The 20,242-nt window shown below is 46.0% G+C and overlaps 1 protein-coding gene across 10 annotated transcripts in view; it reads left to right on the top strand.

Annotated features, from left to right (window-relative positions):
- The window catches only part of SLTM (SAFB like transcription modulator), a 56,822-nt gene extending 51,602 nt beyond the window's left edge, over positions 1–5,220 (top strand). For all 10 annotated transcript variants that reach the window (XM_063652667.1, XM_054451253.1, XM_063652666.1 and 7 more), the window contains 2 exons: positions 446–606; positions 4,168–5,220. In XM_063652667.1, coding sequence (XP_063508737.1) covers positions 446–606; positions 4,168–4,276 — 270 coding nt within the window. In that variant the 3' untranslated portion in view covers positions 4,277–5,220. The remainder of the gene's footprint in view (positions 1–445; positions 607–4,167) is intronic.
- Positions 5,221–20,242: the final 15,022 nt, after the last annotated feature.

Raw genomic sequence — 20,242 nt, 5'->3', positions numbered from 1 at the left:
TTGCACTACTCATCCTTTTATCTTCTCAGACAGCTTATTAATTTGCTTCTAACATTAAAAGCACACCAATATAAGTTGGTATGAGACCGAGACTGAGGGTATTGTGACTTCTCCTTTTTTTTTTTTTTTTTTGAGATGGGGTTTCACTCTTGTTGCCCAAGATGGAGTGCAATGGCACAATCCCAGCTCACTGCAACCTCTGCCTCCTGGGTTCAAGTGATTCTCCTGCCCCAGCCTCCTGAGTAGCTGGGATTATAGGTGTGGGGCACCATGGCTGGCTAATTTTTTGTATTTTTAGTAGAAACGGGGTTGCACCATGTTAGCCAGGCTGGTCTCGAACTCCTGACCTCAGGTGATCTGCCTGCCTCAGCCTCCCAAAGTGCTGGGATTACAGGTATGAGCCACTGCGCCTGGCCAAGTGACTTTTCATATGCTGTTCTTTTAGCACTATCCTGAGGAGCGACATGTGGTTGAACGCCATGGACGGGACACCAGCGGACCAAGGAAAGAGTGGCATGGTCCACCCTCTCAAGGGCCTAGCTATCATGATACGAGGCGAATGGGTGATGGCCGGGCAGGAGCAGGCATGATAACCCAACATTCAAGGTAAATAACTAACCAGTTTAGACTTTTTCTGCCAGCACACAACCAACACTTTATCCTTTCCATAAAAGTCATTATAGTTTCTGAGAGACTGAATTGCAACTAGTGAAAACCCTAGGTCTGCCCGAACATTTCCCTGTATCAACTCGTAGTCTCCAAAAGAGTGTTTGCAGAACAGCTGATATTAATGTGTTAGTTTGTATTCTTCCTTGTAAATGAATTCAGTGATGTTCTGGCAAGTTGATCTAGATATGGGTATGTATGTATGGCAGAATCCAGTAAACAATGAATCCTTTTGTTTTGATTTGTTTTTTGTTTTTTGAGATGGAGTCTCACTCTGTCGCCCATGCTGGAGTGCAGTGGTGAGATCTTGGCTCACTGCAACCTCTGTCTCCCGGGTTCAAGCAATTCTCTCATCTCAGCCTCCCAAGTAGCTGGGATTACAGGCATGCGCCACCATGCCCAGCTAATTTTTATATTTTTAGTAGAGACGGGGTGTCACCATGTTGCCCAGGCAGGTCTCGAACTCCTGACCTCAGGGGCCCCGCCTGCCTCGGCCTCCCAAAGTGCTGAGATTACAGGCGGGAGCCACTGCACTCAGCCTAGATAATGAATCTTAACCTCACATTGGAACCATCGTCTTGTTCCCTAGTTAGCATTCCTCAGATTCTTAGGAAGAAAATACTGAAAGTGTGTTCTGTTTCCTCCCTTTTAAAATAACTCTTGGCAAAGCTTTTAGACATTTAACACAAAACCTGTTCATACGTTAAGAGGCGAGCTTTACTTTCTCTTCACACTGAGGTCGGATGTGGCCCTTCAGCCAGCAGGTCTTCAGCTTCCCCATCTCTTTCATGTCCTCCTTTCTTTCCCATTCCTCTTTCTTAGGAGAGTTATTGGCTTGACTCAGTGACCCAGGTCACTACTATTCCATGGTCACTTCTACCATCAGACTTCAGTAAGTGTGCTACTTCTGCCTGCACAAACTCAACGTTCATTGTATCTGGTTTGTAAAGGTCACCGATGACTTTTCTCTTGATAAATATAGATTCTTTTATTTTCATGGTTGTCAGACTCCTTGGTGGTTAAACACTGTTTCACACGGTCACTTATCTTTATTTTGGGGGAGTCTGTTTTCTAGGGCACCATCATTTTCTTTCTGCCCTTGTGACTGCCTTTGCAAGCTCCTTCCCATGGCTAAGCTTTAGACACTGCTGTTTCCTTTCAGCTTCATGTTGCCACTGCCATGTAAGTGCTTTGCTGTTTCCATGAATTCAAGGTCACAGTCAAACTCATTCTTCTCCTTTTTCAAACCTTTGTGTCCCTTTTGTTGCCTCCAGTTTCTTTTAATTTGATAGTGCCACCATCCATTTCATTCACCCTGACTGGAAATACGGGGCTTGTCCTTACCTTTCTTCATTCCTAGCATAAATTTCTAAGTGTGGTTCTTTTTTTTTTTTTTTGAGATGGAGTCTTGCTCTGTCCAGGCTGGAGTGTAGTGGTGCAGTCTCGGCTCGCTGCAACCTCTGCCTCCCAGGTTCAAGCGAATAGCTGGGAATACAGGCGTGCACGACCACGCCCAGCTAATTTTTGTATTTTTAGCAGATGGGGTTTCACCATGTTGGCCAGGCTAGTCTCAAACTCCTGACCCTGTGATCTGCCCACCTTGGCCTTCTAAAGTGCTAGGATTACAGGCATGAGCCACTGCGCCCGGCTGTGTGGCTCTATTTTTTTTTAAATGTTTCTCAGGCTGGGCGCAGTGGCTCATGCCTGTAATCCCAGTACTTTGGGAAGCCAAGGTAGGTGGATCACTTGAACTGAGGAGTTCGAGACCAGCCTGGGCAACATGGCAAAACCCTGTCTCTACAAAAAAAAGTTTATCATAGCTATCTCTTATTCCTCATTTTAGCTTCTATCTGATCTTCCCAAATTATTATTTTTGTGTTCCATTACCCTATTTGTAAATTGAACTGTTGAAACTCCCATTTTGTTATACCATTTATTACTCTAAAACCACAAGCAGCTGCTCCAGGTCACAGGATTGAGCCCAGGTTCCTCAGCCTGGCCCTTATAATCTAGTTTTATTCTGCCTGAACCATTTCACTGTAGATTTTTTTTTTTCCCAAGACGAAGTCTCTGTCCCCCAAGCTGGAGTGCAGTGGCACTATCTCAGTTCACTGCAGCCTCCGCCTCCTGGGTTCAAGTGATTCTCCTTCCTCGGCCTCCCAAGTAACTGGGACAACAGGCGTCTGCCACCACGTTTGGCTGATTTTTTGTATTTTTAGTAGAGATGGAGGTCTCACTTTGTTGGCCAGGCTGGTCTCAAACTCCTGTTCCTCAGGTGATCCTCCAGCTTCAGCCTCCCGAAGTGCTGGTATTATAGGCGTGAACCACCACACCCAGCCTTCACTGTAGATTTTTATCTCCTGGTTTGTTAAAGTTTTTTCTTTTTTGAGATGGAGTCTCGCTCTGTCACTCAGGCTGGGGTGCAGTGGCATGATCTCAGCTCACTGCAACCTCTGCCTCCCAGGTTCAAGCAATTCTCCTTGATCCGCCCGCCTCGGCCTCCCAAAATGCTGGGATTACAGGCGTGAGCCACTGCACCCGGCCTGTTAAAGGTTTTTTGTCAGGGGAGGGGGGTCTGCTTTTTTGTGTTACTAACATCTGCTCTGTTGCATTACACATAAAGATTCCAGAAATATTTCTTAAATGACTTCTATAATTTAGTTCACAAGCTTTAGCAAACAACAGAATCACCTGGAGGGCTTGTTAAAACACAGGTTGGCCAGGCGTGGTGGCTCCTGCCTGTAATTTCAGTACTTTGGGAGGCCAAGGCTGGCAGATCTTTTGAGCCCAGGAGTTCAAGACCAGCCTGGCCAACATGGCACAACCCTGTCTCTATGAAAAATAAAAAAATTAGCTGAGCACAGCGGCACTTGCCTGTAGTCCCAGCTACTCTGGTGGCTGGCTGAAGTGGGAGAATCACCTGAGCCCAGGAAGTCAAGGCTGCTGCAGTGAGCCATGAATGTGCCACTGCACTCCAGCCTCGGTGAAGTGAGTGAGGCCCTGTCTAAAAATATATATATTTAAAAGAACAAACAAAGAAAAGCACAGGTTGCTGGGAGTCCCACCCTCAGAGTTTCTTTCTCATTGGTCTGAGATGGGGGTGAGAATTTGCATTTCTAACAGGCACCCAGCTGGTGCTGCTGCTGCTGGTTTGGTGTCCATACTTAAGAGATCTGCTGCTGTAGTCAATGTGCAGATCCGCAACTGGCTTCTGAAGTAATGGGGCTTCAAAGTGAGATTGCCCAAGTTCAAATCTCTGCTCCACCATTTTATTAGCTCTGTGACCTTGGAAGAGTTCCTCAACCTCCAGATCTGTTTCTTCACCAGTAAAGTGGGGTTAGCAATGGTTCAGACCTCATGGGACTGTTGAAAAGAGTAAAAGATTTATTTTGGATAAGGTACCAAGAACAGTGCCTGGCAAATGGTAAGTGCTGTGTAAGTATTTGCAGTGATGATTTGTTCTTTGTTCTCTGACGTTTTTTTCTTTTAAACCTTTTTCAGTAACGCATCCCCAATTAATAGAATTGTACAAATCAGCGGCAATTCCATGCCAAGAGGAAGTGGCTCCGGATTTAAGCCATTTAAGGGTGGACCTCCACGACGATTCTGAAAATGAGCTCTCTGCCAAGGTTTTAAGATAATTTATTGAAATCTCCTGTAAACTTTACTTGACTACTTATGAAGAGGACCTCTGACTTGCTTGAGAGTTCTGTCAGACTTTTCTTTTTAAAAATTTAACATGATTGCTTTTCTCAATTTTGGAGAAGATGTTTAAATAGTTCTGTTGTAACTTTTAATAGTTTTGTGTATCATTCAACTTTTTTTCTTGCAGCACCGAGACACATTTGAAAAGATGGAATTGAAGTCATTTTGTTTAACGCTGTGTGAATATAAAGAGTAGTTTGCAGCTGTGTGGTAGTGGTTTAATTTGCAGCCTTAGCTCTGTGGTGTCTGGCTCTAGAGTTACTTCTTTTTACCAAGCATTTTCAGCCTCCATTTTGAAGGCTGTCTACGCTTAAGAAGTCTTAGCTGTCTAATTTTTAGAGAATAAGATTGTTCATTGCATTTCTGAGTATTATGTAACCTATTTTTGCAGAAGGTACTGTTACATTAAGTGCATCTGTGTATCCTGGTTTAAAAAAATGTAATCTTTTTTGAAATAAACCTTCATATTCTGTATAGTTGCTAAAGTGTTGAGAACCTTTTTAATTGTAAAATGAGAACCGATTTTCAGTTTAGTGTAGCAGCACACTTGTTCAGGTTTGCATGGTATGAAACCAAATAGATTCATGAAACCTTGGCCATGAGGTTTGTTTCACAAGGTTCTTAGACCGAGTTGTGCAGGTAAGTGCACTTTTAGGTAATCTGCACTGTTTGATGGATAAATTCCATCTCTGGGAATTGTGTGGGTATTAATGTTTCCATATTCCCAACTATGTTGAGAAGTGGAAAAAAACCCAGGTTCTAGATGGGTGAATCAGTTGGGTTTTGTAAATACTTGTATGTGGGAAGACATTGTTGTCTTTTTGTGAAAATAAAAATCCACACCTGGAAGTGTATGTGTCTTTGTTCTCAGCGTTTTAGGTGTTAGTCGTCCAGTTCTTTCTGTAGTTCAGACCAAGGGGACTGACTAGATACAGAGCTATAAAGGCAGTCTTTTGGTCTTTGTTCCTCAGAAATAAATCTAGCTTAGACTCTTCACTTCAGTAGCTGGGCAGCACATGCTGGTCACATGTTAGAGACTTAACCACTAATCCTATGGCTTTTTTAAAAAAAGGCATCTCTTTTAGGCAAGCCCTTCAAGGTAAATGCTGCTCTTTCAAAAAAGCTTCCCACATCCCTTTATATAAATCAGTGGCGAAAAATCCAAATGGTTTAGATTTTTGGTAAATTCAGCACTCACTATGCTCAATACGGTCATGCCCATGAGATGGCTCACACTTCTGAGTGTCGTGGGCAACCAAAGTTCTGTGGTCTCTGGTCCTTTGGGGAACTTCTCTGGATTTCTTACCTTTTCTGCCATTCCCAGTCCTACAGCTGTGGGAGCAGGTTGGGTGTCTGCATTGGTGTGGGGGAAGTCTACCTCATTTTTGATCACAACATGTTGTAGAGTGGCACAGGAGAAGCCTCAGTATCATTGGAGTAAATGTTGGTGACTTTGGGTTAGAATGTCACTTCTCGTTGTTTCCTCATTTGTAGAGTGAGACTATGCTTCTTTGAAGGGATTATCATACAGCTGCAAACATTGGCTAAGCGCTTTACATGTTGGGCAATGTGCTAAGCGTTTGACATATGTTCCCTTGCCTAATACTCAGAAGAATCCTCCTAGCCACAGGTAGAATTACTGACCTGACCAGTTTTAAGATGGGAATCTGGATAGTAACCTGCCTTTAAACATTAGATCCTTGATTTGTTTCAGTCTTTTCTGCACTTATACTGAAGGGTACAAGCCTGCAGACACTGTAGGTAAGTATTTTTTACTCGAGTTGCCATGGCGATGGCTTTTTTAAGTTCAGAAAACCTGACAAAACCACCTGATATGCTGGCATTGAGGTTGAGTGGCCCTCAACCATCACGGGCAGCAGCTAGCAGGGATCTGGCTGGCTCAGGGTCAGTAGTGAAAATCAAATTTGGAGGTTGTTTTTTTTGTCTTGTTTTGTTTTTGAGACAGAGGCTAGCTCTCACCCAGGCTGGAGTATAGTGGCACGATCTCGGCTCACTGCAACCTCCGCCTCCTGGGTTCAAGTGAGTCTCCTGCCCCAGCCTCCCAACTAGCTGGGAATACAGGTGCCATTCACCACGCCCAGCTATTTTTTGTATTTTTAGTAGAGATGGGGTTTCAGTATGTTGGCCAGGCTGGTCTCGAACTCCTGACCTCATGATCTGCCTGCCTCAGCCGCCTAAAGTGCTGTGATTACAAGCGTGAGTCACCGCGCCTGGCCTATTTAAAGGTTTTGTGGTTGTTGTTGTTTTGAGGTGGAGTCTCACTCTGCCTCCCAGGCTGGAGTGCAGTGGCGCGATCTTGGCTCACTGCAACCTCTGCCCCCCGAGTTCAAGCAATTCCCCTGCCTTAGCCTCCCAAGTAGCTGGGATTACAGGTGCCTGCCACCACGCCCGGCTAATTTTTTGTATTTTTAATAGAGATGGGGTTTCACCATGTTGGCCAGGCTGGTCTTGAACTCCTGACTTCATGATCCACAAAGGAAGACAGACTCCTCAAAGCCAAAAGAATGGAGGAAAATGTGCCATTCCCCATATGCTTGATGCACAATCCACGTTTCGCGACAGTACAATGGCATCAATGAGTTAGAAGCTACAGACAGCTCATGATGCAAAAAAGATTCAAGAAAGATAGTAGCCAGTCTTGGTAAGTTGGGCAAAATGCTGACGTCAGAAACCACATGCCAAAAATAATTGTAAAATAAAATTAAAAGCTTAGGGATTACATAGAAAAAATCTCAAGCTCTTAAATGTATGAAGTAATGAAAACATTTAAAACCCTTCTGCCTGGATTGTCACTTAACTCAGTTCCTCCATACTGAACACGTCCTAACAAATACTGAATCCTCATTGAAAAAATTGTCAGATTTTTTGCATTTATAAAGAACCTCATCCAATCCATCTCTCTAACTAAAGATGAATCTCTTATGATACCTCCAATAACTGCTTAATTAGCATTTCTGTCAAACACCTCAAATTTACCATGTGTAGTTACCCCCAAAAACTAATCCTCTCAAATATTTAATCACCACCTTCAACTCAGTAAGGGCATTGTAGGTAAAATTAATAATATCCCCTAAAACGCACCACTCAACAAATACTGTTTATTTTTATCTGAAACAAATTGTTCCCTGAAATCCTTTAAGTGCTTTCTACAGATAAGCCTTTATCTTTCCTTTCTCTTTCCTTTTGACTTAGCTATTCCAGCCAGGCCTAAGGGGCAGATATCATCTAGTTACTGTTCACCTACATATTCTGTACCAAAATCACCAATATCTATGTCTTCACCGCTACCCCTCTTATGTTTTTCTCTGAAAAGACCAACTTCCCCTCCAAGCCCTCTAATGTCTCTTCATCTGTAGAATACATTCAGTCTGTCACCTCATTTCCTACTACTCTCCTCCTTGTTCACCTGGTTCCACACTGGCCTCGTCCCATGTGTTGACCACAGCATCTCATCTCAAGCCTTTTGCTTGTGCTCACTCCATCTTAAATGCTCTTCCTCAGATAGCCATGTGGCTCGCTTCCTCATTGCTTCAGTTCTTAGCTAAAATGTCATTTTCTCAACCATGCATTCCCGATTTTATTTAAAATTGCCACACTTAGGCTGGGTGCAGTGTCTCATTCCTGTAATCCCAGCACTTTGTGAGGCAGAGGTGGGCGGATCACCTGAAGTCAGTAGCTCGAGACCAGCCTGGCCAACATGGTGAAACCCCATCTCTACTAAAATTACAAAAAAATTAGCCGGGCATGGTGGTGGGCGCCTGTAATCCCAGCTGAGGCTGAGGCAGGAGAACTGCTTGAACCCGGGAGACGGAGGTTGCAGTGAGCCGAGATCGTACAACTGCACACCACCCTGCGTGACAAGAGCAAGACTCCCATCTCAAAATAAAATAAAATTGCCATGCTTACTCCCTTTCTCAGCATTCCCCCTCCTTCCCATCTAACCTATTTATAATCCATCTTCTCCTACTTAATGTAAGCTCCAGAAGGACAGCTGTTTTTGTCTATTTTTTCTTTTCACTGCTGTATCCCTGACGCCTGGCTCTTAGTAGCCACTCAATAAATATTGGATGAATAAATAACCATGTGAAGGATTCAGAATTTTTATAATAGGGACTTAGGGAAAGCAATCTGGTTGGAATGGGGGAGCGTGAGCTTTGTCTTGAAGTTGGTGTAACATTGGTGTAGCAAACACACTTTTTTAAGATTGAATACTTAAGCCACCCCATTGGTGCAGCCATTAGTAAGAAATGGGATTGTTTAGGGACAGGCTGCCCAGACCAGTAGCTCTAAGCCTGGAATTTATGCTGTCTGAGGTGAGATGCCTGCCCCAGACATAAACATTAGCCATGAAGTCATCTTGGCTCCATGCTCACCATGTATATAGTTTCCCACCTGGATTTGCCAACAGGGTTAGGAAATGAGTATGAAATCTACTCACTGGTTAAATTTTCATCAGTTTATGAGACTGAGCCCATCAAAAGCTCAAGCAATAACCTTTCATTTGGACAGAGACAGTTTTCCTTCTGTTTTTTTTTTTTGGTTTTTTTTTTTTTTTGAGATGGTATCTCACTGTCTCCCAGGCTGGGTGCAATGGCACAATCTCGGTTCACTGCAACCTCTGCCTCCCAGATTCAAGTGATTCTCATGCCTCAGCCTCCCAAGTAGCTGGGATTACAAGGCGCCTGCCATCACACCTAGCTAATTTTTGTATTTTTTAGTAAAGATGGAGTTTCACTATGTTAGCCAGGCTGGTCTCAAACTCCTGACCTCAAGCGATCTGCCCTCCTCGGCATCTTAAAGTGCTGGGATTACAGGTGTGAGCCACCATGCCCTGCCCCTTCTCTTAATAAATCTAATGATGTCCATCAAAATTAATTTCCTCACCACATTTCAGGCATTTGGGAGGTGGATTGCAGAAGAAATGGGTCAGATACCATGACAAGAAATGGTGCATCCCTCAAGGACATGGTAATATAAGGCTAAAAATTCTAAGGAATTCTGATCCAATAAACTAACACCCTAATTTTCTAAAATTACTAAATTACCTGTTGGCGTCTTTAATGACTTTATTTCCCATGGATCTGCCATCCTGGGCCTCTGGACAGGTAGCCTGCTAGGATTTGCTTCACCTGGTTGATGGCTCACTCCCTCTGAACTACTCTAAGAACAATCAAATTTATTAGGTAAGATGGTACTACAGGGAAGGCCCTTGCAGCTGGGACAACGTGCAGGGGCATCCAGTCTAGAAACCATAGGCTTCAGAATGTGGAGGAATAGGGACTCAAAAACCAGTTTGCCATTTACTAGATGTGTTTAATTATGGGCAATTTATCTGTATGTCCAGAATACTATAGTCAGCTTTGCTAGTAGGAACAGGGCTATTGTAAGGGTTTAAGTGGGAAAATATGTGTCAAATACTGAACAAATTCTGCCCATTGTTTTTCTTGTTCTTGCAAAGTCACCTTGTGTTCCCTGATTTAAGACAAAAGAGACAACCTCATTTGTAAAAGGTCGCTGATTAAATAGAGAATTAGACAGGACATGGTGGCTCACGCCTGTAATCCCGGCACTTTGGGAGGCCGAGATGGGTGGATCACCTGAGGTCAGGAGTTCAAGACCAGCCTGGCCAACATAGTGAAGCCCTGTCTCTACTAAAAATACAAAAATTAGCCGGGCATGGCTGTGTGCACCTTTAGTCGCAGCTACTCAGGAGGCTGAGGCAGGAGAATCGCTTGAACCAGGGAGGCAAAGGTTGCAGTGAGCTGAGATCACGCCACTGCACTCCAGCCTGGGAGACGGAGTAAGACTCCGTCTCAAAAAAAAAAAAAAAAAAAGTAAAAATAAAAACAGATAATTGGCCGGGTGTGGTGGCTCACGCCTGTAATCCCAGAATTTTGGGAGGCTGAGGCGGGAAGATCACGAGGTCAGGAATTCAAGACCAGCCTGACCAATATGGTGAAACCCCATCTCTACTAAAAATACAAAAATTAGCTGGGCGTGGTGGCGGGCGCCTGTAACCCAGCTACTGGGGAGGCTGAGGCAGGAGAATTGCTTGAACCCGGGAGGCGGAGGTTGCAGTGAGCCAAAATTGTGCCATTGCACTCCATCCCGGGTGACAGAGTGCGACTGTCTCAAAAAGAAAAGATAATTGAACTGGCATAGATGCTAACTGGGCAAAATCTGAGGTCTAATGGGTGATGAGCCTGGGCCACACCCCCAGAGGTTCATGGATGGAGTCCCAACATGTTTTACCCCCAAAAGTTCCTCCACAAGATTCACATGTACAGCAAGTTTTGACAATCACTCTAGAGATGTAGCTCAGAGTAGGAAAAACCAAATGCTTTTTACAAGCTGCTGGCAATCAACTCTGTTTTTGCCAGTGGGATGAGATGCTCTGAATAATGTAATTTTCTGGTTAAATGATGATCAGTTCCTCTGTAGAGCTGAATCACCCAGGGTGGGAGTGGAGGACCTCTGCATCACCTTTAGGAACTTGGGTCCAGAGCTTTCAGAACTGTCCTGCTTGCCGGGCGTGGTGGCTCATGCCTCTAATCTCAGCACCTTGGGAGACTGGGGTGGGAGGATCACTTGAGGCTAGTTTAAGACCAGCCTGGGCCCCGTCTTAAAAACCCCGTCTCTTTAAAAACAAAAACAAAACCGAACTGCTTTGGTTAAGCTGTGAAATATTAATATTATGTATTATTTAGATAAGTAATACTTTGTTTTCATTATACTAAGTACAGAATTCTATTTAAGTAGAGAATCACCTGTGAAAGAAGTGTAAGAGGCCAGGCGCGGTGGCTCACGCCTGTAATCCCAGCACCTTGGGAGGCTGAGGCGAGTGGATCACGAGGTCAGGAGTTCAAGACCAGCCTGGCCAAGACGGTGAAACCCTATCTCTACTAAAAATACAAAAATTAGCTGGGTGTCGTGACAGGCACCTATAATCCCAGCTGCTCGGGAGGCTGAGGCACAGAATTGCTTGAACCCTGGAGGTGGAGGTTGCAGTGAGCCGAGATTGCACGACTGCACTCCAGACTGGGCAACAGAGCGAGACTCCGTCTTAGAAAAGAAAGAAAGGAGTGTATCAAGAGTCTCATTTTGCAGCAACTAAAATTTTCATTCACTAAGCAAAAATATTACACTTTCCAGTTGACACACTGTTTAACTATTTTTTTCAAGTAAATTTTATCTTATCTGTTTTTTTTTTTTTGAGATGACGTCTCACTCTGTCACCCAGGCTGGAGTATAATGGCACAATCTTGGCTCACTGCAACCTCTGCCTCCTGGGTTCAAGTGATTCTCCTGCCTCAGTCTCCTGAGTAGCTGGGATTACAGGTGCCTGCCACCACACCCAGCTAATTTTTTATTTTTAATAGAGACAGAGTTTCACCATGTTGGCCAGGATGGTCTCGATCTCTTGACCTCATGATCCACCTGCCTTGGCCTCCCAAAGTGTTGCGATTACAGGCGTGAGCCACCGCGCCTGGCCTGCTTGACTATTTTTAAAATTTAAACACAAAAACTCCAAGTGGTCACGTAGAATGACAAAAGTAAAGTTAACTCAAATTCTAGTTTTCAGTGCATAGGTTTTACACTTACCTCTCTAGTATTTTGTTTGAAGCTATTATAAATGGACCTGCTGAATTTCAATTTTCAATTGTTCATTGCTAGCATATAGAAACAAAAGAATTTTGAAGTAAAATTTACAAATAGGCACACATTTTAAGTGTACAGTACATTGACAAATGTATACAGCCAAGTCATTACCACCATGATCAAGAATATTTCCATCACTAAAAGTTTCTCTGTGCCCTTTCCTGGTCATCCTAAACCACATCTCCAACCCCAGGCAACCACTTATTTGCTTTCTACCACTGGAGACTTTATGTCTCCTAGGGTTTCATATGAACAGGATCATACAGTAATATTTTGTCTGGTTCCTTTCACTCAGCACAGTGTTTCTGCATTTCAGCCATGTTGCTGTGTGTATCAGTCATTCCATCTTTTTGTTGCTGTGTAGGTTTCCCATGTACGGATGTACCACAGTTTTTTGTGCATTCGCCTATTGATGGAAATTTGGGTTGTTGACAATTTTCAGCTATTATGAATAAAACTGCTATGAATATTTGTGTACAAGTCTTTGTGTGGACACGTTTTCATTTCTCTTGGGTAAACAGGATTGGATATATGGTAGTGTATATTTAACATTACAGGAAACTGCCAAAGAGTTTTCTGAAATCGTTGTACCTTTTTGCATCAGCAATGTAAAGGGTTCAAATTGATTCACAGATGCACCAACACTTGGTATTGTCAATCTTTTCAACGCTAGCCTTTTTTAGTGGGTGTGCTGTACTATTTCAGTATAGTTCAATGTAGTTTTGTTTTTGTTTTTGACATGGAGTTTTGAGCTTGTTGTCCAGGCTAGAGTGCAATGGCGTGATCTCGGCTCACTGCAACCTCTACCTCCTGGGTTCAAGTTATTCTCCTGCCTCAGCCTCCCGAATAGCTGGGATTACAGGTGCCGGCCACCATGCCCAGCTAATTTTTTGTATTTTTAGTACAGACGGGGTTTCACCATGTTGGCCAGGCCAACTCCTGACCTCAGGTGATCCACCGGCCTTGGCCTCCCAAAGTGCTGGGATTACAGGTGTGAGCCACTGTACCCAGCCCAAATGTGTTTACGTGTTCTTCTGACTAATGATGTTGTACATGTTTTTATGTGCTTATTGACCATTAATATATCTTCCTTTGTGAATTATTATTACTACTACTACTATTATTATTATTATTATTATTATTTGAGACGGAGTCTCACACTGTTGGCCAGGCTGGAGAGCAAGGGCACGATCTCAGCTCACTGCAACCTCCACCTCCTGGGTTCAAGCGATTCTCCTGCCTCAGCCTCCCAAGTAGCTGGGATTACAGGCACCTGCCACCATGCCCGGCTAATTTTTTTTTGTATTTTTTAGTAGAGATGGGGTTTCACTATGTTGGCCAGGCTGGTCTCAAACTCCTGACTTCGTGATCCGCTTGCCTCAGCCTCCTAAAGTGCTGGGATTACAGGCGTGAGCCACCACACCCGGCCATGAATTATTTACTTAAATCTTAATGTTTTAACATTTTTGTAAATTATTTATGTTTTCCATGATGATTTAGAGAGACTATCTTCAAGCCAGTACAAATATTTCATAAATGGTATGTGACCGTTTTCTAACCAGTTGAGTAATCTGTTGCACAATAAGCCACCTCACATCTTTCAGCAAGAAATACATTAAATTTGAATAGTAAAGACATTACACACTGAATTAGGACACAACTAAAATTTGCTTTAAATATTTCTTTGGGGGAGAGGACAGCACCCTCTATTCAATAAAGAATAGACAGAGTTTTGAGACAGAGTTTTGCTCTTGTTGCCCAAGCTGGAGTGCAATGGCGCAATCTCGGCTCACCGCAACCTCCACCTCCTGGGTTCAAGCAATTCTCCTGCCTCAGACTCCCGAGTAGCTGGGATTACAGGTGCCTGCCACCGCACCTGGCTAATTTTGTATTTTTAGTAGCAACAGGATTTCTCCATGCTGGTCAGGCTGGTCTCGAACTCCCGACTTCAGGTGATCTGCCCGCCTCAGCCTTCCAAAGTGCTGGGATTACAGGCGTAAGCCACCGTGCCCTGCCAAGAGAAACATTTTTTACAGTGCAGAGGTCTTATTTTTTTTTTTTAACACCTATTATGCTATGAATTTGTAGGGAAGAGGTTCCAGCAGCTCAGGCTCCTTCCCACTGGTTCTCACAAAGTGTGCTTCTCTGGGTAGAGGCTGCTGCTTCAGTTGAACCCAGGTACCTTTCTCTTTGGCTTCTTTCTTTTTCTGATCATTGTCCTTCACATGTTTCAGGAAGCTATCTCGGCTCTTAGAGTGCTTAATGTGCTCAATACACACATTAATTCTCTTGGCAAGAATCTTGCCCTTAACTGTTTGTTTACAACAATGTCAATAGCATGCTGGGGGACACTGCAGACTCTTCCAGTTTAGCCGTGGGAACACTTGAGGGGCATTCCTTTTTGAACAGTACCCATTCCCTTGATGTCTACAATATCACCTTTCTTATAGATTCGCATATATGTGGCTAAAGGAACACCTCCATGTTTACTAAAAGACCTAGAGAACATATATTGGGTGCCTCTCCTCTTTCCCTTTGTGTTCGTCATTTTGGCGCATTACTGGAAGATGGCGGTTCCGGCTGAAAGGCTTACTCCATCTTTAATTGTGTTTTTAAATTTCGACGAAGTGGGCTGGGCGCAGTGGCCAGGAGTTCGAGACCAGCCTATCCAACATGGTGAAACCCCATGTCTACTAAAAACACAAAAATTAGCTGGGTGTGGTGGTGCACACCTGTAGTCCCAGATACTCAGGAGGCTGATGCAGGAGAATCGCTTGAAACCAGGAGGCAGAGGTAGTAGTCAGCCGAGATCTTGCCACTGCACTCCAGGCTGGGCAACAAACCAAGACTCCATCTCAAAAAAAAAAAAAAAAAAAATCCATTTCTAGTTAACTTATGTATGGCATAAATTAAGGATTAAGGTCCATTTTTATCTATATGTGTACCAGTGCATTCTCACATTACTATAAAATAACTGAGACTGGGTCGTTTATAAAGAAAAGAGGTTTACTTGGCTCATAGTTCTGCAGGCTGTACGGGGAAGCATAGAGCCTTCCGCTTCTGGGGAGGCCTCAGAAAATTTACAATCATGGCGGAAGGCAAAGGGGAAGCAGGCACATATCACATGGCAAGAGCAAGAGAAAGAGAGCGAATTGGGGAGGTGCCACACACTTTTAAACAACCAGATCTTGTGAGAACTGTATCACAAGAACAGCACCAAGAGGATGGTATTACACCATTCATGAAAGATCCATTCCCACGATCCAGTCACCTCCCGCCAGGCCCCACCTCCAACTCTGGGGATTACATTTTCACATAAGATTTGGTGGGGACACAGACCCAAACCATATTAATATGGATATCCACTTTTTTCAGTATTATTTGTTGAAAATACTTATTTTCCTGGCCAGGCATGGTGGCTCATGCCTATAATCCCAGCACTCTGGGAGGTTGAATTGGGTGGATCACTTGAGGTTAGGAGTTTGAAACCAGCCTGGCCAATATGGTAAAACCTAAACCAGCCTGGCCAACGTGGTGAAACTCCGTCTGTAGTAAAAATTCAAAAATTACCCAGGCGTGGTGGCGGCCCCCTGTACTCCCATCTACTTGGGAGGCTGAGGCAGGGAAAATTGCTTGAACCCGGGAGGCGGAGGTTGTAGTGAGCCGAGATCGCACCACTGCACTCCTGCCTAGGCGACAGCATGAGACTGTCTAAAAAAAAAAAAAAAACAAACAAAAAAGAGTATTGAATCTGTCAATCCATAGTGTCTCTCTTCATTTAGTAGACCATAGGCCTTCATTAATATCTCTCAGTAATGTGTTATAATTTTCATCGTATAGGTCTTACACATTTTTTTCTAACTCTCACTGCATCCGAAATGGAAGGGATTGGTTTTATTTTGCAAGATGTATACATTAAAAGCGATATATACATTAAAAGCAATAATAACTACCAAGTGTACTTTTACCATCTTTTCCTAAAAGGACATTTTAATGCCAAAGAAACAGATGGCATGAGGTTAGAGCAGTAACAGTGGCTGAAATCTACCTATATGGCACCCACGCCGGCTCCTGTTCTGAAGAGTCATGAAAACTGGAAAGGGAGTAACCCTGAGGCCAACCAATTCCGTGTTAGTTCTATTCCACCTCCAGTTCACCCTGTTGCTCTCATCTCTATGGCAGACAGAATAATGGCCCAAAGACGTACATGGCCTGATCCCCGGAACCTGCCACATGCTGTCTCACAGGCCAACAGGGACTCTGCAGACAGGAGGGAATTAAGCATTGATACGGGAAACTATCCTAAATTATCCTGATGGGCCCAATGTCATCACAGGCATCCTATGAAGTGACCACAGGAACTAAGAGGGTCAAGGTCAGAGGAGTGATAGGGAAACGGAAGCAGAGGCTGGAGTGCAGCACTCTGAGGACAGAGGAAGAGCTATGAGCCGAGGAATGCAGGCAGCCTCTAGGAGCTGGAAAAGGCAGGAAACGGATTTTCCTCTAGAGCCTCAGGAAGGAATGTGACTCTGCCAACACCTTGATTTTGGGCCCTGAGACCCATTTTGGACTTCTGACCTCCAGAACGATAACAGACGTGTGTTATTTGTAAGCTGCTGGGTTTGTGGTGATTTGTTACAACCCACTTTAGGGAACACTGACCCGGAAGGAGGGTGAGGAGAAGCCAGAATCAGCACAGAGGTGCTGGGAGGTGGGAGCAGAGGAGGGGCAAGCTGTATCCCAGACAGTAAGAGGGGAGACTGTTTGGGGGCTGGTCAGGCTGCATAAGAAGGCAGATGGACAAGGCCACTGAGTTGGGTGGTGCAGAAGCCAAGTGGCAGCCTTGACAGGAGCTGTTCCCTCTGGAAGAAAGGAAGGATCCCCGGCTGCTGTGGACTGAAGGCTTTTGCTCGCTTTGCCTCACCTAGATGCCCCCTTGCTGCTGCTACATCCCAGCACCCAGCAGGCACTCGGTACACACCTACGATGAACACCCGACCGCTCTGACTCTTCACCCTCCCACCACTGGTGACTCCAGCCTCACTGCTAACACTCCCTTTCTCACAGGCCCCTCTGCTGCTCGAGGCGCCTCAGGGCCTTTGCACTGGCTGTTCCCGTGGCCTGGACCACTCTTCTCAGAGGTGTCTGCGTGGCTGCCCACTGCTCATCACCCAGGCCCCACACAGCAGCCACCGGGCACGTGAGAGTGTCACGTATTGAAAGGACAATATTTTGAAGACATTAGGGTCAATGAGTAGGTTATCAAAACTAAATTCACTTGTTTCTTTTCACTTTTTTTTTTTTTTTTTTGAGACAGAGTCTCGCTGTGTCGCCCAGGATGGTGTGCAGTGGCGTGATCTCGGCTCACTGCAAGCTCCGCCTCCCGGGTTCACACCATTCTCCTGCCTCAGCCTCCCAAGTAGCTGGGACTACAGGCGCCCACCACCACGCCCGGCTAATTTTTTTGTATTTTTCGTAGAGACGGGGTTTCACCCTGTTTAGCCAGGATGGTCTCGATCTCCTCACCTTGCGATCCGCCCGCCTGGGCCTCCCAAAATGCTGGGATTACAGGCGTGAGCCACCGCGCCCGGCCTCTTTTCACTTTTTTTAACGTGGTGACTAGAACACGTAAGATGGCGTCTGCGGTTCACATTACACATCCTCCCTGGAGAGCGTACTCTAAGCCAGGCTGCAAGCTTCCCCTACAAGGCCAGACAGGAAATGCTTCCAGCTTCTCAGGCTCTCTGTCATAGTCACGGTGGCAAGAGTCAGCCACAGATGATGTAAGTGAATGGATGTGGCTGTGTACCAAGACTTCACAAAGACAGGTGCTGGGCTGTGCTGGGCTGGGCTGGGCTGTGCTGGGCTGTGCTGGGCTGGGCTGGGCTGGGCGGGCCCCAGACATTAAGTTGGCCCATGCCTGCTGTGTGGTAAAGAATCCAAACCTGGGGCCGGGTGCGGTGGCTCACGCCTGTAATCCCAGCACTTCGGAAGGCCAAGATTAGGCGGATCACCTGAGGTCAGGAGTTCAACACCAGCCTGGCCAACATGGTGAAACCCTATTTCTACTAAAAATACAAAAAAATTAGCTGGGCGTGGTTCCGGGCGCCTGTAGTCCCAGCTACTCAGGAGGTTGAGGCAGGAGAATCACTTGAACCTGGGAGGCAGAGGTTGCAGTGAGTCGAGATAGAGCCATTGCACTCCAGCCTGGGCAACAAGAGCGAAACTGTCTCAAAAAAAAAAAAAAAAAAAAAAAAAAAAAAAAAAAAAAAAAAAAAAAAAGAAAGAAAGAAAAAGAAAAGAAAAGAAAAAAAGAAATTAAAAAAAAAAAGAATCCAAACCTGCCCAGAGAGAGGCCTGGCTTTTGCCCTCCGCCCCTGGGAAGTCATCTCTGTGCCCTTGGTGCCTCACGCATGAGGAGGGTCTGACTGCCTGGGGGCCTCAGGCCAGCCCGACAGCAAGATGGATTTGGGATGGAGTTTGGGACAGGTGGTATCCTTGAGCTTCGGGGGCTGGAGGCTGAGGTCAGCCACACAGATCGGGGAGGAGTCCCCAGTAAGAACCCAGGACGCCAAGATCTGAGGAGGGTCCCTGGCTGGCAACACTCTCGGCGTGCCGGGAGGAGTGAGGGGAGAGGACAGCTGATAACTGGTCTCCGTGGAGCCTTCCGGGCCCTCTTCTCGGCTGCTTCCAGCGCGTCCTTCTCTGTGATAAGCCGTGACTGTGAACATGGCTGTGAGTCCTTCTAGAGAACTCGCAAGTATGCCAAGGTCTTGGGGGCCCTACTGACTTGCAGCTGGTGTTGGATGAAGCCCCACATGGACTGTCCCTCCTTGCTGCGCCATGGCCTCCCCACCGTGGGTCACACTGGTTTTCGGGGGCTAAGCGGCGGTCTTCCCTCGGCTTCCTCCTGGCTTCCCTGCTCCCCTGCCTCCTCCCCTCCCCCGTCGCAGCCCCGTCAGGCTCACCCAGAACTCTTCCAGCAGGGCCACCGCCTCCTCCCCGCTCTGCGGCTGACGGTTGCACACCCAGGCCTGCGTCTCGGCTGGCAGCGCGCTCAGAAACTGCTCCAGCACCAGCAGCTCCAGCACCTGCTCCTTGGTGTGCACCTCGGGCCGCAGCCGGTCGCGGCACAGGGCGCGGAGCAGGCCCAGCGCCTCGTGCGGGCCCGGCGCCTCGCCCAGGTGGAAGCGGCGGAAGCGGGTGTCACGAGGAGCCCAGCGCCAGGCCCTCGGCCTCTTGCTTCAGCGGCACCGCCAGCTCCATGGGGCCTCCTGGACGGCAGCGCCTGCCCCGCGTGGCCCAGGGGACAAAGAGGTCTCCGTGAGGGGCGGCGCTCACTCGGGCGGTGAGGAAAGGGTGTCTGTCTCGTGGGATCCCACGGAGTCAAGTCCCGGCTCTGCCCCTCGTTGGGCCCCTTCCGCGGCTTCTGTACCTCAGTCTTGCAGCTCCTCCCGCAGCCTGTCCTACAGCACAAAGGCTCTGGAGCAAATTCCAGCTCTGCCTCCCAGCAGCTCTGTGTCCTTGGACAAGGTACAAGGCATCTCTTGTAATACACTGTATCTCCATGTCCTTGGCTCACTCTCTCAGGCGAGGCCTCCCAAGTCTCCTTACCTCCGCGCACATGTGCACAGAGCTCACCGGGACTCCTCTTACACATTTTTGATTATTCGTTGCTGGTACCTAGAAATACTATTTTTGTGTATTGATCCTTCTATCCAGTACTTTGCTGAATTTACTTATTAATTCTAGTAGCTTTACTTTAGATGACTTAGGGTTTTCCATGTATACGATGATGTCTTCTGGGAATAAAGGCAGCATTATATCTTCCTTGCCAATTTCAATGCCTTTTCTCCCCCTTGCCTTGCTGTATTGGCTGGTATCTCCAATAGAGTGTCAAAAGAAGTGCCGAGGGCAGACATTCTTGCACAGTTCCCAATTTTAGAAAGAAAGCATTCGGGCTTTCACCATCATTACGTGTGGTGTCAACCTTGTCACTTATATCCTTTATGAGGCTGAGGAAATTCCCTTCTATTCCTAAAATGCTCAGAGTTTTTATTACAAATTCTGTCAAGGGCCGGGCGCAGTGGCTCACGCCTGTAATCCCAGCACTTTGAGAGGCCTAGGTGGGCGGATCACGAGGTCGGCAGTTTGAGACCAGCCTGGCCAACATAGTGAAACCCCGTCTCTA

Source organism: Pongo pygmaeus, chromosome 16, assembly GCF_028885625.2.
Source record: "Pongo pygmaeus isolate AG05252 chromosome 16, NHGRI_mPonPyg2-v2.0_pri, whole genome shotgun sequence".
NCBI classification, from domain to species: Eukaryota; Metazoa; Chordata; class Mammalia; order Primates; family Hominidae; genus Pongo; species Pongo pygmaeus.
Note: the sequence above shows the minus strand (reverse complement) of the source record. Positions and strands in the feature narration are given on the sequence as shown.